Source organism: Heterodontus francisci, chromosome 30, assembly GCF_036365525.1.
Source record: "Heterodontus francisci isolate sHetFra1 chromosome 30, sHetFra1.hap1, whole genome shotgun sequence".
Lineage (NCBI taxonomy): Eukaryota > Metazoa > Chordata > Chondrichthyes > Heterodontiformes > Heterodontidae > Heterodontus > Heterodontus francisci.
The window spans coordinates 15789353-15805760 of record NC_090400.1 but is presented as its reverse complement, the minus strand read 5'-3'; the positions used below and the strand labels follow the sequence as shown (position 1 = coordinate 15805760).

Genomic DNA, 16408 nt, shown 5'->3' with positions numbered 1-16408 from the left:
GAACTGTTTAAATAAAGCACGGGGCTCGAGGTCCTTACTTAACTTGAAGTTCGGGGCACTGGCGGATCTGGGAGGAACCGGGACTGGAGTGGAACTGTTTAAATGAAGAGCAGGGCTCGAGGCCTTTTACTTACCTGAAGTCCGGGGCAGCGGCAGGCGTGCTGGATTTGCAGGGTGGAAAGGGAGACTGCCAGTGACATCACGGGAAATCTTCGGGCTGATTGGTTGGTGGATGTCAGCTGTTGTTGCCTGTGGATAGCTTAGAAAGATCAGAGAAAGAAAGTTATTTAAAGAAAAAGCCTCGGATAGCTATCTTGTGGGTGAGGAGGTTAGTACCACTCGGTTTTTTAAAATTAGTCTAATTTATTAGTGATTACTAGCTGGAATAGTGCTGTTTGGTCAGAGTGAGGCTGTGAGTTGTGTGTGGGGGATTTCGCTAGCTGAGGACAGAGGTTCTCTTTGGTCTCTTTTCTGCCTTTTCAGCCTCCACGGTACAGCGGATAAAGCTGATTGGCAAATAACGGGTAAGTTATTCTGCTTATTACACTAGATTGTAAAGCTAAGTAATGGCAGGGCATCTCGGCCAAGCAGAATGTGCCTCCTGTGATATGTGGGAAGTCGTGGACGCACCAATTTGGTATTGTTCTTAATGAATACTTTGTGTCTGTCTTCACAATTGGGGGATGATGCAGATATTGTAGTTAAAGAAGAGGGGTGTGAAGTATTGGATGTGATAAACATAGGGAGGGAGGAAGTATTAATAGGATTAGCATCCTTGAAAGTTGATAAAACACCAGGGCCGGATGAAATGTACCCCAGGCTGTTAAAAGAAGCAAGAGAGGAAATGGCAGAAAGTCTGACCATCATTTTCCAGTCCTGACTGGATACAGGTGTGGTGCCAGAGGATTGGAGAACTGCTAATGTCGTATCTCTGTTTAAAAAGGGAGTGAGGGATAGGCCGAATAATTACAGGCCAGTCAGTCTAACCTCATTAGTGGGCAAATTATTGGAATCAATTCTGAGAGATAGGATAAACTGTCACTTGAAAGGCACGCATTAATCAAGGGTAGTCAGCATGGATTAGTGGAGGCACTAGTGGTGTGCCTCAGGGATCGGTGTTGAGACCACAATTATTTACAATTTATATAGATGATTTGGAGTTAGGGACCACGTGTAGGGTGTCAAAGTTTGCAGATGACACTAAGATGAGTGGCAGAGCAAAGTGTGCAGATGACTGTGAAACCTTGCAGAGGAACATAGATACATTGAGTGAGTGGGAAAAGGTCTGGCAGATGGAATACATTGTTGATAAGTGTGAAGTCATTCATTTCGGTAGGAGTAACAGTAAAAAGGATTATTACTTGAATGGTAAAAAGTTGCAGCATGCTGCTATGCAGAGGGACCTAGGTGTCCTTGTGCATGAATCGCAGAAGGTTGGTCTGCAGGTACAGCAAGTAATTAGGAAGGCAAATGGAATTTTGTCCTTCATTGCTAAAGGGATTGAGTTTAAAAGCAGAGAGGTTATGTTGCAGCTGTATAAGGTACTGGTGAGGCCGCCCCTGGAGTACTGTGTGCAGTTTTGGTCTCCTTACTTGAGAAAGGATGTACTGGCACTGGAGAGGGTGCAGAGGAGGTTCACTAGGTTGATTCCGGAGTTGAGGGGGTTGGCTTATGAGGAGAGACTGAGTTGATTGGGATTATATTCATTGGCGTTCAGAAGAATGAGAGGGGATCTTATAGAAACATATAAAATTATGAAGGGAATAGATAAGATACAAGTAGAGAGGATGTTTCCACTGACAGGTGAAGCTAGGACAAGAGGGCATAGCCTCAAGATTAGAGGGAGCAGATTTAGGACTGAATTAAGAAGGAACTTCTTCACCCAGAGGGTTGTTAATCTATGGAATTCCTTGCCAAGTGAAGTAGTTGACGCTTCTTCAGTAAACGTTTTTAAAGCTAAGGTAGATATCTTTTTGAACAATAAAGGAATTAAGGGATACGATGAGAGCGTGGGTAAGTGGATCTGAGTCCACTAAAAGATCAGCCATGATCTTATTGAATGGCGGAGCAGGCTCGAGGGGCCGGACGGCCTGCTCCTGCTCCTAGTTCTTGTGATCTTATGATTTGTTAAGGGAAGATCTTGTCTGACAAAATAGATCGAATTTTTTGAAGACATAACAAGGAAGATAGATGAAGGTAGTGCAGTTGATGTGGTCTACATGGATTTTAGCTAAGGCTTTTGACAAGGTCCCACTTGGCAGATTGGTGAAAAAAATAAAATCCTATGGGATCCAGGGAAATGCAGCAAGGTGGGTACAAAATTGGCTCAGTGGCAGGAAACAAAGGGTAATTGTTCACTGGCAGTTTTGCGACTGGAGGGCTGTTTCCAGTGGTGTTCAGCAGGGCTCTGTACTGGGTCCCCTGCTTTTTGTGGTATATGTTAACTATTTGGATGTAAATGTAGGGGGCATGATCAAGAAGTTTGCAGTGTGGTAGATAACGAAGAGGATAGCTGTAGGCTGCAGGAAGATATTGATATCTGGTCAGATGGGCAGAAAAGGGGCAAATGGAATTCAAACCGGAGAAGTGTGAGGTGATGCATTTGTGGAGGTCTAACAAGGCAAAGGAATACACGATTAATGGGAAAATGCTGAGATGTGTAGAGGAAGTGAGGGACCTTGGAGTGAGTGTCCACAGATCCCTGAAAGTAGCAGGACAGGTCGATAAGGTGGTTAAATAGTCATCTGGAATCCTTTCCTTTATTAGCCGAGGTATAGAGTGTAAGAGCAGGGAGGTTATGCTGGAACTGTATAAATCATTGGTTAGGCCACAACTTCAGTACTGAGTGCAATTCTGGTCACCTCATTACAGAAAGGATGTAATTGCACTAGAGAGGGTACAGAGGAGATTTACGAGGATGTTGCCGGGACTGGAAAAATGCAGCTATGAGGAAAGATTGGATAGGCTGGGGTTGTTCTCCTTAGAACGGAGAATGCTGAGGGGAGATCTGATTGAAATGTTCTAAATTTTGAGGGGCCTTGATAGATGATAGGTGAAGAGCCTATTTACCTTTGCAGAGAGGTCAGTGACGAGGGGGCATAGATTTAAAGTGATTGGTAGAAAGATTAGAGGAGAGATGAGGCAAATGTTTTCACCCAGAGGGTGGTGAGGGTCTGGAACTCACTGCCTGAAAAGGTAGTTGAGGCAGAAATCCTCAACTCTTTCAAAAAGAATCTGGATATGCACCTCAAGTGCCGTAATCTGCAGGGCTACGGACCAAACGCTGGAAGGTGGGATTAGACTGGATGGATTGCTTTTCGGCAGGCACAGACACGATTGGCCAAGTGGCCTCTTTCTGTGCCGTAAACTTTCTATGATTCTATGTGTCCTTAACAAACACATCTGCAGGAAGTGTCACCAGCTGCAGAAGCTTGAGCTTCGGGTTTCAGAACATGAGCGGCAGCTGGAGTCACTGTGGCTCATCCGCGAGGTCGAGAACTATGTGGATAGTACATTTCAGGAGGTAGTCACCCCGGAGCTTAAGAGAGCACAGGCAGAGAGGGACAGGGTGGCTTCCAGACAGATAAGAAGGTCAAGGCAGGTAGTGCCGGAGACCCCAGACAACATCCCACTTTCTAACTGCTATTCAGTTCTGAGTACCAATGGGAAAGAGGGTTCCAATGGAGAATGCAGCAAGAGTCATGACCAGGGCACCATGGGTCGCTCAGCTGTGCAGGGAGGGAGGAGAAAGGGCAAGAGAGCAATAGTGGTAGGGGATTCTATAGTTAGGGAAACAGATAGGCATTTCTGTGGGCGCAGATGTGGTTGCAGAATGGTATGTTGCCTTCCTGGTGCAAGGGGCATGGATATCACCGAGCAGCTACAGAACATTCTGGAGGGAGAGGTTGAACAGCCGCAGGTCGTGGTCTACATTGGTACTAATGATATAGGAAGAAAGAGGGATGAGGTCCTGCAGGCTGAGTTTAGGGGATTAGGAATGAGATTAGCAAGTAGGACTTCAAAGGTAGTAATCTCTAGATTACTCCCAAGGCCATATGCCAGTAAGTGTAGAAATAGGAAAATACACCAGATGAATGTGTGGCTGGAGAATTGGTGCAGGAGGGAGGGCTTCAGATTTCTGGGGCATTGGCACTGGTTCTGTACAAGCCGCACGGTCTGCACCTGAACAGGACTGGGACAAATATCCTTGCAGGAAGGTTTGCTAGTTGTGTTGGGGATGGTTTAAATTAGTTTGGCAGGGGGATGGGAACCTGAGCGTAGTCTTAGATAGGACAATTTCAGGGCAGGTAACAGGAGGCAGAGAATTAGCGACTGACTCTGAAAGCAGAAGAAGCAAAGGTTAAAAAGTGTACAGCACAGGAATTGGGCAGTGTTAAAGGGTATTTATTTAAATGAAAGGAGTATTGTAAATGAAGCCGATAAGTTGAGGGTACAGATTGACATACGGCAACACAATATCATTATTTTAACGGAAACTTGGCCTAAAGAGGGGCAAGAATGGCAGCTGAACATCTCTGGATATAGAGTTTTCAGGTGGATTAGAGAGGGAGATAAAAAAAGGAGGGGGGTATAGCATTATTAGTTAAGGAATCAATAGCAGCTTTGAGGGGGGATGATATGCTAAATGAATCATCAATCAAACAAGGCCATATGGGTGGAACTCAGAAATAAAAAAGGGGCAGCCACATTACTAGGAGTGTAATATAGATCTCCAAATAGTGAGAGGGAGATAGAAGAACAAATATGTCAACAAATTTATGAGTGCAAAAACTATAGGGCATACAAACAGTGTGAAGGGCACACAGGGAATGAAATTCTTGTACTGTGTTCAAGAATTTTTTTTTAGCCAGCACGTAACAAGCCCAATGAGAGGGGGCGCAATTCCAGATTTAGTCTTCGGTAATGAAGCTGGGCAAGTGGATGAAGTAAGAGTGGGTGACCATTTTGGAGATCGTGACCAGAATACAGTTAGTTTTAGCATAATCATGAAAAAGGACAAAGATAAAACAAGAGTAAAGGTTCTAAATTGGAGGAAGGCATATTTTATGAAATTGAGAGGTGACCTGGCGAAAGTGGACTGGATACAGCTACTTGAAAAAAAATCAGTGGCAAACCAGCGGGAGGCATTCAAAAGCGAGCTACTACAGGCACAGTGTAGACATGTTCCCACAAAGATGAAGGGTGGTACTGCCAAATCTAAAGCTCCCTGGTTATCTAGAAGCTTACAGGGTAAGTTAAAGCAGAAAAAGAAAACTTATGATGATCACAAATATCTTAATACTTTAGACAGCCTAGAGGAGTAAAGAAAGTGCAGGGGTGAAGTAAAAAAGGAAATTAGAAAAGCAAAGAGAGGAAATGTAAAATTATTGGTAGGTAGAATCAAGGAAAACTCAAAGATGATTTATCAGTACATTAAGAGCAAGAGGATAACTAAGGAAAGAGTAGGGCCTATCGGAGATGTACAAGGGAACTTGTGCGTGGATGCAGAAGATGTGGGCAGGGTTCTTAATGATTTTTTTGTCTCTGTCTTCACAAAGGATGCAGACATAGTAGTTAAAGAGGAGGATTGCGAAATATTAGATACGATAAGCATAATGAGAGAGGAAGTACTAGAGGGTCTGACATCCTTGAAAGTGGATAAATCGCCAGGACCGGATAGATTGCATCCCAGGTTGTTAAAGGAAGCCAGGGAGGAAATAGTGGATGCGCTGAGCATCATCTTGGTGTCCTTGTGCACCAGTCACTGAAAGTAAGCATGCAAGTGCAGCAGGCAGTTAAGAAGGCAAGTGGTATGTTGGCCTTCATAACGAGAGGATTCGAGTACAGAAGCGAGGATGTCTTGCTGCAATTATGCAAGGCCTTGGTGAGACCACATCTGGAGTATTGTGTGCAGTTTTGGTCTCCTTATCTGAGGAAGAATGTTCTTGCTATGGAGGGAGTGCAGCGAAGGTTCACCAGACTGATTCCTGGGATGGCAGGATTGACGTATGAAGGGAGATTGGGTCGATTAGGCTTGTATTCGCTAGAGTTTAGAAGAATGAGAGGGGATCTCATAGAAACCTACAAAATTCTAACATGACTGGACAGACTAGATGCAGGAAGGATGTTCCCGATGGTGGGGGAATCCGGGACCAGGGGTCACAATCTAAGGATAAGGAGTAAGCCATTTAGGACTGAGATGAGGGATTTCTTCACACAGAAAGTGGTGAACCTGTGGAATTCTCTACCACGGAAAGCAGTTGAGGCCAAATCATTAAGTATATTCAGGAAGGAGTTAGATATAGTTCTAGGGCTAAAGGGATCAAGGGATACAGGGAGAAAGCAGGAACAGGGTACTGAGTTTGGATGATCAGCCATGATCGTATTGAATGACGGTGCAGGCTCGAAGGGCCGAATGGCCTACTCCTGCTCCTATTTTTCTATGTTTCTACAGACAAGGTACCAGATTATTGGAGCTCTAAGAACATTGTACCTTTGTATCAATAGGGTGCTAGGGGTAGGTCAGATAATTATAGGCTGGTCATTCTGACCTCGGTGGTGGGTAAATTGTTGGAATCACTTCTGAGGGACAGGATAAACTGCCACTTAGGCACAGATTAATCAGGGATAGTCAGCATGGATTTGTTAGGGGAAGGTCATGTCTTACTTACTTAATTGAGTTTTTGGAGGTAGTAACAGGGAGGATTGATGAGGGTAGTGCAATGGATGTGGTCTACATGGATTTTAGTAAGGCATTTGACAAGGACCCGCATGGCAGACTGGTCAGTAAAATGAAAGCCCATGAGATACAGGGGAATGTGGCAGATTGGATCCAGAATTGGCTCAGGGACAGGAAACAAAGGGTAGTAGTCGACGGATGTTTTTGCAAATGGAAAGCTGTTTCCACTGGCATTCCATAGGGCTCAGTGTTAGGTCCCTTGCTGTTTGTGGTATATATTAATGAGTTGGACTTAAATGTTTAAGGCATGATTGGGAAATTTGCTGATGACACAAAAAATGGCTGTGTAGTTAATCGTGAAGATGATAGCTGTAGACTCCAGAATGATAACAATGGTTTTGTTGAAAGTGCGGGAAAGTGGCAAATGGAATTCAATCCAGAGAAGTGTGAGGTAATGCATTTGGGGAGGACAAATAAAGCGAGGGAATACACAATAAATGGGAGGATATTGGGAGGGGTAGAAGAAGTGAGATACCTTGGAGTGCATGTCCACAGGTCCCTGAAGGTGGCAGGACAGGTAGATAGAGTGGTGAAGAAGGCATATGGATTGCTTTCCTTTATTGGCCGAGGTATAGAATACAAAAGCAGGGATGTAATGCTGGAACTGTATAAAATGCTGGTTAGGCCACAGCTGGATTATTGCGTACAGTTCTGGTTACCACATTACAGGAAGGACATAATTGCTCTGGATAGAGTACAGAGGAGATTTATAAGAATGTTGCCAGGGCTTGAAAGTTGCAGCTATGAGGAAAGATTGGATAGGCTAGGGTTGTTTTCCCTGGAACTGAGGAGGCTGAGGGGAGACTTCATTTAGGTGTACAAAATTATGAGGGGTTTAGATAGAGTTGACAGGAATGACCTGTTTCCCCTGGCAGGGAGGTCAGTTACCAGGGAACACTGATTTAACATGATTGGTAGAAGGATTAGCGAGGACATGAGGAAAAACCTTTCCCCCCAGCGGGTGGTGGGTGTCTGGAATTCGCTGCCAGGAACGGTGCTGGAGGCAGAAACACTCAATTCTTTTAAAAGGTATCTGCACATATACCTGAAGTGCTGTAACCTGCAAGGCTATGGACCAGGTGCTGGAAGGTGGGATTAGATTGGGTGGCTGTTTATTTCGACTGGCACGGACACGATGGGCTGAATGGCCTCCTTCTGTGCCGTAATTGATCTATGGTTCTATGGATGTCCTTTATCCTTTCACCAGGGAGGCATTGCACTATGTGGGACTCACAAAGCCTGACTGTCCCTCTAATTTTGGAATCTCCTATAAAGACTGCATTTCTACTCTTTGCTATTCCCTCCTGTGCAGTCCCTTGCCCGTTGATGCCATGATCTGGACTGCACTCCTTCAAGGTGTGGTCACTCCCATCAGACTCCAAAGCTGAGTACCAGTTTGAGTGTGGCACACCCCAAAGACTTCTGCACCTCCTGCTTCTTCCTACTCTTCTGGATGGCCACCCAACTACTATCCTGCACTCTCACTGCCTGTGGGGTGACCACCTCCTGGAATGTACAATCGTCCTCCCTGATGCTCCGCAGTGACTCCAGCTGCTCCTAAAGCTCAGAAATCCTCAGCTTGTGCTGAAGCAGCTGGAGACACTTCCTACACACGTGGTGCCCCAAGACACATGAAGTGAGCTGAAGTTACCACATGGCACAGTAATTGCATGCAAAAAGTCTCAGTTGCCTATCCATGATCTGAAAAAAATCTCTATTCCCTCTTTTAGAATCTAAGCTTGAGCTTCTCTATTTTCTCCTCATGTTTTGTGTACAGTCAAGATTGATTTCGCTGCTTTTCTCTGCATTCTCTTTCGGATGAAATGTTAAACTGAGGCCCTGTCTACCCTCTCGGGTTGACATAAAAGATTCTATAGCACTATTGCAAAGAAAATCAGGGAAGTCCTATCTAATATTTATCCCTCAGCCAACATCACATGCACATTATCTGGTTATTTTCAGTCGCTGTTTGTGGGAACTCGCTATGCACAAATTAGCTGCTGCGTTTTCTACATTACAACAATGACTACGCATCAAAAATACTTTGTTGGTTGTAAAGTGCTTTGAGATGTCCTGAAATTGTGAAGGGCACCCTTTAGTTGTAAGTCTTTCCTTCTCTAACACTTGTCAATGTTCTTTCTGGTAAATCTTCCCTTTGACCAATTGTTTGCTGCAGCTCCTGTCTCTCGAGAGCTCCTCCTATTTTAGTGCCATCAGCAACTTTTTAAGCTGATATTTTAATTGTGCGAGGGATGACGTTCCTGATATGGATCCTCACCTGATGGGAACGTCAATTGGAGAATTGGATGTGAAAGTCAATCTGCCTAGTTTGTGGCACTCCTGATCTTCCATTGATTCACTGGCCTGCACTCTTCTTGGGCTAAGGCCCAGGCTGGGACTGGAACCTAATGAAAACTGTTCTTTGGCTTATGTAACCAGGCTGTTATTGTGGGTGATAAACAGCAAGGGTTCAAATGCTGACCTCATCTCCAGTTCATTGCAGCGGTTTCCTATCAGTAAGGACTTTTAAAGTCCGTTTTTATTATGGATTTTAAAACCTGTTTTTTTTGGGGTCTTTGCTATGTTTGGTTTAGTTTTAGCTTTTTTAAAAAGGGGGGAAAAAGCCAATGGGGAAGAAACATTTGACTCCATAAACCCAGGTAAATTTGAAGAAAATTAGTAAAGAATCTGCTTTTATTTTGAACATAACTAAAACTTGAGAAAATAAGACTGCAAAAAGTCTGTCATCAAGTTAAATGACATCCGACAACTATTTACACTGTTCACAGATCGGACTGTCAGATTCTCACCGAACCGCTAGAGAATTTGCAAGTTCTCCCTTGGGTTTTCGCTGGGTGCTCCGGTTTCCTCCCACAGCCAAAGACTTGCAGGTGATAGGTAAATTGGCCATTGTAAATTGCCCCTAGTATAGGTAGGTGGTAGGAAATATGGGATTACTGTAGGGTTAGTATAAATGGGTGGCTGTTGGTCGGCACAGACTCGGTGGGCCGAAGGGCCTGTTTCAGTGCTGTATCTCTAAATAAATAAATAAAAATAAAATAAAATTGTTCTTTTTAAATGAAAAATAATCGCCTCACCTGACCTTGGCACATCCAGTTTGTACCGCGCACAGTTGCTCAATGACCTGATGGAAGCATCTCCAGAATAGAAGAGGGGGAAATTTCTCCGGTTTTATGCTCAAATTTGGGAGGAAACCTGTTTTCACCAACTTATAAACCCCCAAAAAATCCAGTAACTTACGGATAGAAACTAATTTCAAAATTAATTTTCACAGTGTGACAAAGTCACTGAAAATTAAATTGAGCTTTCTTCCTCCGCCCACCTCTTCCAACAAACAGGGCATGAGCGGATCAGAGTTCACTTTTTAAAAAAAGTCTTTTTTTTTTGTTTCCTCCTTTTCTAGACGACTATGTGAGCATCAATACGGAAAATCTCCTCGGGTGTGGATAAATGGTCATGTGGCAGCAAGGTACCCTTACATCCCCATGCCTCTGGACTACATCTTTCCTGAGTTGCTGAAGAATGCGATGAGGTGAGTCCTGTCTCTCCATATGCTGGAAGTGCTGATGGCGTTAATAGTAACCCCATCCAGTAGTTGTTGAGGATGGAACAAGTTGCATAATCAACTCTCATGGTACAGATGGCTTTACTCTATCTTAACTCTAGAGAGCCATGGTGTGGTGATCCATTGTGCCCAGAAAAATCTGAAGCTTGCATTCTTCCCCATGCTGCTAATTGACAGTTTGGCTGAGATCATGAACTCACTTTGGTGAGTTTCTGGGTAGGGAATACAGATCCTGTCACACACTGTTATTTTTATTGAAAGAAACTTTTTTTTTGAAAAAAAGGATAAAACTCTGGCAGATAGGTTTCAACTAAGGTAAATGTGCAGTCATCCATTTTGGAACAAAAAAGAATAGACCCGAGTTAGGAACTGTGGAGGTCCAAAGAGATTTAGGCGTTCATGTACACCGATTACTAATATGTAGTGGTCAGGTATTAAAAATAATCAAAAAGGCTAATGAAATGTTAGAACTAGAGGGCTAGAATATAAAGGGGAAGAAGCTTTGTTCCAGCTATGCAAAGCCCTGTTTAGAATACATCCGTACATCTGTGTACAGTTCAGGGCGCCACACTTTAGAAGGGATATTTTGGCCTTGGAAGGACCGTAGTGCAGATTCCCCAAAATGTTACCAGGGATTCAAGGGTTATTATTAAGAGAAGAAATTACATAAGGGCTTGTATTCCCTGGAACATAGAAGTTTAAGGGGTGATTTGATTGAGTTTTAAGATTTTCAAAGGAATTGATAGGATAGATAGAAACACTTTCCAGTGGTGGGTGTGTCCAGGCGAAGGGATCATAATCTTAAAATCAGAGCCAGGCCATTCAGGAAAGAAAGCTGGAAGAACTTCAGGCAAAATGTGGGAGAAATGTGGAACTCTTGATGCTAGCTCAATTAATAATTTTAAATCTGATAGATTTTTGCTCGCCAAGGGTATTAAGGTATGTGGAGCTAAGGTGGGTAAATGGAGTTAAGATACAGATCAGCCATTGAGTGGTGGAATAGGCCTGAAAGGCTAAATGGCCTCCGTCCCTATGTTTCTATCAGCATATGATAAATCAATTGATAGAATGAATTTTAATTCTATTGGATGTTAAGCTTCTTGGAGTAAACCATGATACTCAACTTTTGCTGCTGCAACAGTTAGAGGCAACCCTGAAAATGCGACAGAAAATTCCCAATGGCTGAGGTGCACTTTATAGAGAAAAACTCTGGGGCATCCGTTGGAAGGAACTGGGGTCAGTTTTTGTTTTTTAATGAAAACTTTCCAGTAGCTTCTCTACAAGGGGGTCAGACCACAAAAGGCCTGCAATCTGAATTTGGCAACTCAAAGGACATATCTGAAACCAATTGCTTGGCTTTTTACCCAGAAAAGCCAGATTTGCTGCTGACATGTATAAGCTGCCTGTTTCCTAGTTATTTGCTCATATTTTGCAGTGTTAATGACAGTAAAACTTGCAGCATTCACCAGCATTATTCCACTGAACTGACAGCCACTTTGGGAGTTCGCACATGCACAGAATAAGGTGGAAATCCAGAAGTTGCTGTCACTGAGTCTATGCTTCTCTGGAGGATGAGCTGTTGAGGCATCCCCAGACTGCAATCAATATGAAATTTGTGAATTGTCAAGAACGCTCACTCTCAGACGATTAATCTTGTTATAAAACCCTTGAAAAAGTTACACCTTGTTGAATGAGGTGTAACTGGATTTTTAACAGCATACTAACTTTATAATTCTTGCTAAGCACCCTCACTGGCCCTGAAAAGGTAATTTTATATTTGTGGACCATCAAATTCACATAATTATTATAGCACAGAAGAGGCCATTTTTCCCATTGTGTCTGTATTGGCTCTCTGAATGAGCAATTCACCGAATGCTATTTACCTGCCTTCTCCCCGTAACCCCGGCACATTCTTCTTTTTTAGCTAACAGTCTAATTCCCTTTTGAATGCCTCGATTGAACCTGCCTGCACTATACTCTAAGGCAGTGCATTCCAGACTTTAACCACTCGTGTGAACGAGTTTTTGCTTCTTTTGCCAATCGCTTTTAATCTTTCTACTCTGTCCGGACCCCTCATCATTTTGAAGATCTATCAAATCTCCCCTCAGCCTTCTCTTCTCTAAGGAAAACAGTCCCACTTCTCCAATCTATTTTCATAACTGAAGTTACTCTTCTCTGGAACCATTCTCGTGAATCTTTTCTGTACTCTCTCCAATGCTTTCACATCTTTCCTCAAGTGCAGTGCCCAGAACTGGATGCAATACTCCAGCTGAGGCCGAACTAGTGTCTTACACAAGTTCAACATAACCTCCTTTTTCTTGTACTCTATGCCCCTATTAATAAAGCCTTAAATTTCTCCAATATGATTTGAAAAACTCCACATTTTAATTCTTTTAAAGTTTGCTTATATTGATATTTTAGCTTCTATCTAAATCCAATCATCATTTATTTTGCTATCTGTAAATTTAAATTAAAAGTGAAGGATAAGGTGCTTTTAATTTCCTGGTTTGCTGTCTGTGAGAATACTTCGAAGTGATTGGCCGCTTGCCCTGCTTGCTGACATCACTGCTGCTGCACATGTGGAAATCCTCTTGACTTGGCACCAGATTTGAGCTGCTGTAGGGACAGAGTCTTTTTTTTATTATTCGTTTCATGGAATGTGGGCGTCGCTGGCAAGGCCAGCATTTGTTGTCCATCCCTAATTGCCCTTCAGAAGGTGTTGGTAAGCTGCCTTCTTGAACTGCTGCAGTCCACCTGTTGTGGGTACACCCACAGTGCCGTTAGGGAGGGAGTTCCAGGATTTGGATTCAGCGACAGTGAGGGAACGGTGATATAGTTCCAAGTCAGGTTGGTGTGAGGCTTGGAGGGAAACTTGCAGATGGTGGTGGTCTCGCGCATCTGCTACCCTTGTCCTTCTAGGTGGAAGAGGTCACAGGTTTGGAAGGCGCTGTTGAAGGAATCATGGTGAGTTGTTGCAGTGCATCTTGTATATGGTACATACTGCTGCCACTGTGTGCTGGTGGTGTTGAGAGTGAATGTTTAGGTGGTGGATGGGGTGCTGTCCAAACGAACTGCTTTGATCTGGATGGTGTCGAACTTCCTGAGTGGTGGAGCCACACTCACCCAGACAAGTGGAGAATATTCCATCACACTCCTGACTTGTGTCTTGCAGATGGTGGACAGGCTTTGGGGAATCAGGAGGTTGGTTACTTGTTGCAGAATTCCCAGTCTCTGCCCTGCTCTTGTAGCCACAGCTTTTTTGTGGCTACTTCAGTTCAGTGTATAGTCAGTGATAACTCCCAGGTTGTTGATGGTGGGGGTTTCAGCGATGATAATACTGTTGAATGTGAAGGGGAGATGGTTAGATTCTTTCTTGTTGGAGATCGTCTTTGTCTGGCTCTTGTGTGGCTCAAATGTTAATTGCCACTTATCAGCCCAAGCCTGAAAGTTGTCTAGGTCTTGCTGCATGCGGCATGAACTACTTCAGTATCTGAGCAGTCTCAAATGGTACTGAACACTCTGCACTCATTTGTGAATATCCCCACTTCTGACCTTTATGATAGAGTGACGGTCATTGCTGAAGCAACTGAAGATGGTTGGGCCGAGGACACTACACTGAGGAATGCCTGCAGTGATGTCCCCGGGCTGAGATGATTGGCCTCCAACAACCACAACCATCTTCCTTTGTGCTAGGTATGTCTACAACCAGGGAGAGAATTTTCTCCTTGATTCCCACTGACTTCAATTTTGCTAGGGCTCCTCGATGCCACACTTGGTCAGTTGCTGCTTTGATGTCAAGGGCAATCACTCTCACCTCACCTCTTGAGTAAGCAAGGGTCGTTCAAAACAGGGTGAAGTACAGTGAGACTCTATGTCGTGGGCGCTTCGGTTACAGTGAAAGCCTGTTAGGAATCTGAGAAATACTCAGCAGACGGGGCTATGGCAACAAGTCCTCAACCGTAGAACAGGCGGAGGAAGATGTACCATCTGAAATATTTCAACAGCTGTTCTGGCAAATGAAGGCTGCAGCAGAATGAAACCCACCCCCTCCTCCCCCAATCATCTTGGTTTCCTTGCCTTTGGATTAAGGTGTCGTTCTGTCAAGTTAAGTGTGGAAACTGAGGTCCACGCTAATAGATGTCACACACAGGCATCTTTCTGTCTGAGCACATCATCCAAGCCCTTCAGCAACCAGCAAATGGCAAGGTGAGCAGAATTGTGTTACCTGGAAGTTTCTTGTCATGATCTGGCATGGATGCGGCAGTTACAAGATGGTCATCAAGCACTTGGATGAGCCAGGGGTGCCTTTTGCCAGCTGTAACTGCGACTGAGCAGTCCTCTTTAGGATCCACTCTGTTCACCCCTGATTGGGGAGGGGGCTAGACAAGAATCCCTAAACATAGTCTGCCTCACCTCTCCTGACTGAAAAGTCGCGTCTAAAAGGATCACCTTCTGTGGTAGAAACACAAAAGACACAAGTCGTAATAATACACGACCAGACATCCCACATGACAACCAATGCCCTATGTGCCATAACGTCTATATATCCCACATCGGCCTCATCAACCATCTTCGGACTCATGGAAGACAATCATCCTTGCCTGCAAGGGATGGCCAGTATATATAATGTACCTCTTGTCATGCAGATCTCCACCTGCCAAGAATGAGACACACTAATTTCACCACATGAACATTGATTTTTAAACTGTTACTGGAGTAAAGAAGGAAATTTTAAAAAAAACACCAGCCTCTTGACTGGAAAGACATTTGCATAGTAACAGAGACAGTACTTGGAAAGGACAAAGGGGCCACTGCCTGCTCCAATTTTAATCCACAATGGACTTTTGATTACCAGACGTTAAAGGTGGAGAGGAACTGCTAAGATGGCCAACTACACAAACAGACATGGTCAGACCAGTTTAGTCACATGACTAACTGGCTGTTGGAGTTTTTTGAATTTGAACTTGCCACAGAGTTTTAAAACTCAGAAAGCTGTTTGCTCCTTGACTGAAAAGACCTCTCTCCTGTCTGCTCTCATCTCGCTCTCACCAGCTTCAGAAATCATTGAAGACATATGAACTCCAAGAGAGAAAAGTCTCCTACAGTGAATAAGGTTTAAGAAGCATACTGGGCCCCAATGAAAAGCAAGACTACCTTCAATCAAGGATCCTACAGTGAGTTCAAAGCACAGTATAAAAACCCTCTTCAGAGATTGCCTCAAACTTCTCCACTATTTTTGTTCTGCTCTTTTCTGTCTCTATTTGCATGTGTGCATCGCGTATGCATGCTAGCATGGGGCGCAGCATATATTTGTAGGCATTAACCGAATTCAAGTTTAAGTTTTAATAAAATTTCACTTTTCTTCTTTAAACCGAAGAAAGCCTGTTTATGTTCATTTCTTTGCCTTATAATTGGAAAGTGGTGAACAAGGATTCACCAAGGGGGAGCTCAAAACACGGTGTGTTTAAAATTAAAACCCTGTTACAATAAGACCGGGTGAAAGCTGAGAAAGACCCCGAGACACCTTTCTCACCTGGTTGTAACACTCAGCTCTTTTGTCCATGTTTGGAGCAAGGCTGTGATGAGGTCAGGAATCGAGTAGCACTGGCGGAACCTAAACTGAGCGTCAGTGAGCAGGTTGTTGCTGTTTAAGTGCCGCTTGATAGTCAGTGACACCTTCCATCACTTTGCTGATGATTGAGAGTAGACTGATGGGTCAGTAATTGGTCTGATTGGATTTATCTTGCTTTTTGTGGACAGGACCGTACCTGGGCAATTTTCCACATTGTTGGGTAGATGCCAGTGTTGTAGCTGTACTGGAACAGCTTGGCTAGTTCTAGAGCACAAGTCTTCGGTACTACAGTTGCGATGTTGTCAGACCCTTAGCCTTTGCTGTATCCAGTGCCATCAGCAGTTTCTTGATATTATGTGGAGTGAATCGAATTGGCTGAAGACTGGCATCTGTGATGCTAGACACCTCAGGAGGAGGCTGAGATGGATCATCCACTTGGCACTTCTGGCTGAAGATGGCTGCAAATGAATCAGCATTACCTTTTGTATTGATGTGCTGGGCACCTTTCTCA

At 43.9% G+C, this 16408-nt stretch overlaps 1 protein-coding gene across 2 annotated transcripts in view; it reads left to right on the top strand.

The window, feature by feature from the left end:
* Positions 1-16408, top strand: part of bckdk (branched chain ketoacid dehydrogenase kinase) — a 139298-nt gene that overhangs the window by 59167 nt on the left and 63723 nt on the right. For both annotated transcript variants that reach the window (XM_068010129.1, XM_068010127.1), the window contains exon 8: positions 10164-10292. In XM_068010129.1, coding sequence (XP_067866230.1) covers positions 10164-10292 — 129 coding nt within the window. The remainder of the gene's footprint in view (positions 1-10163; positions 10293-16408) is intronic.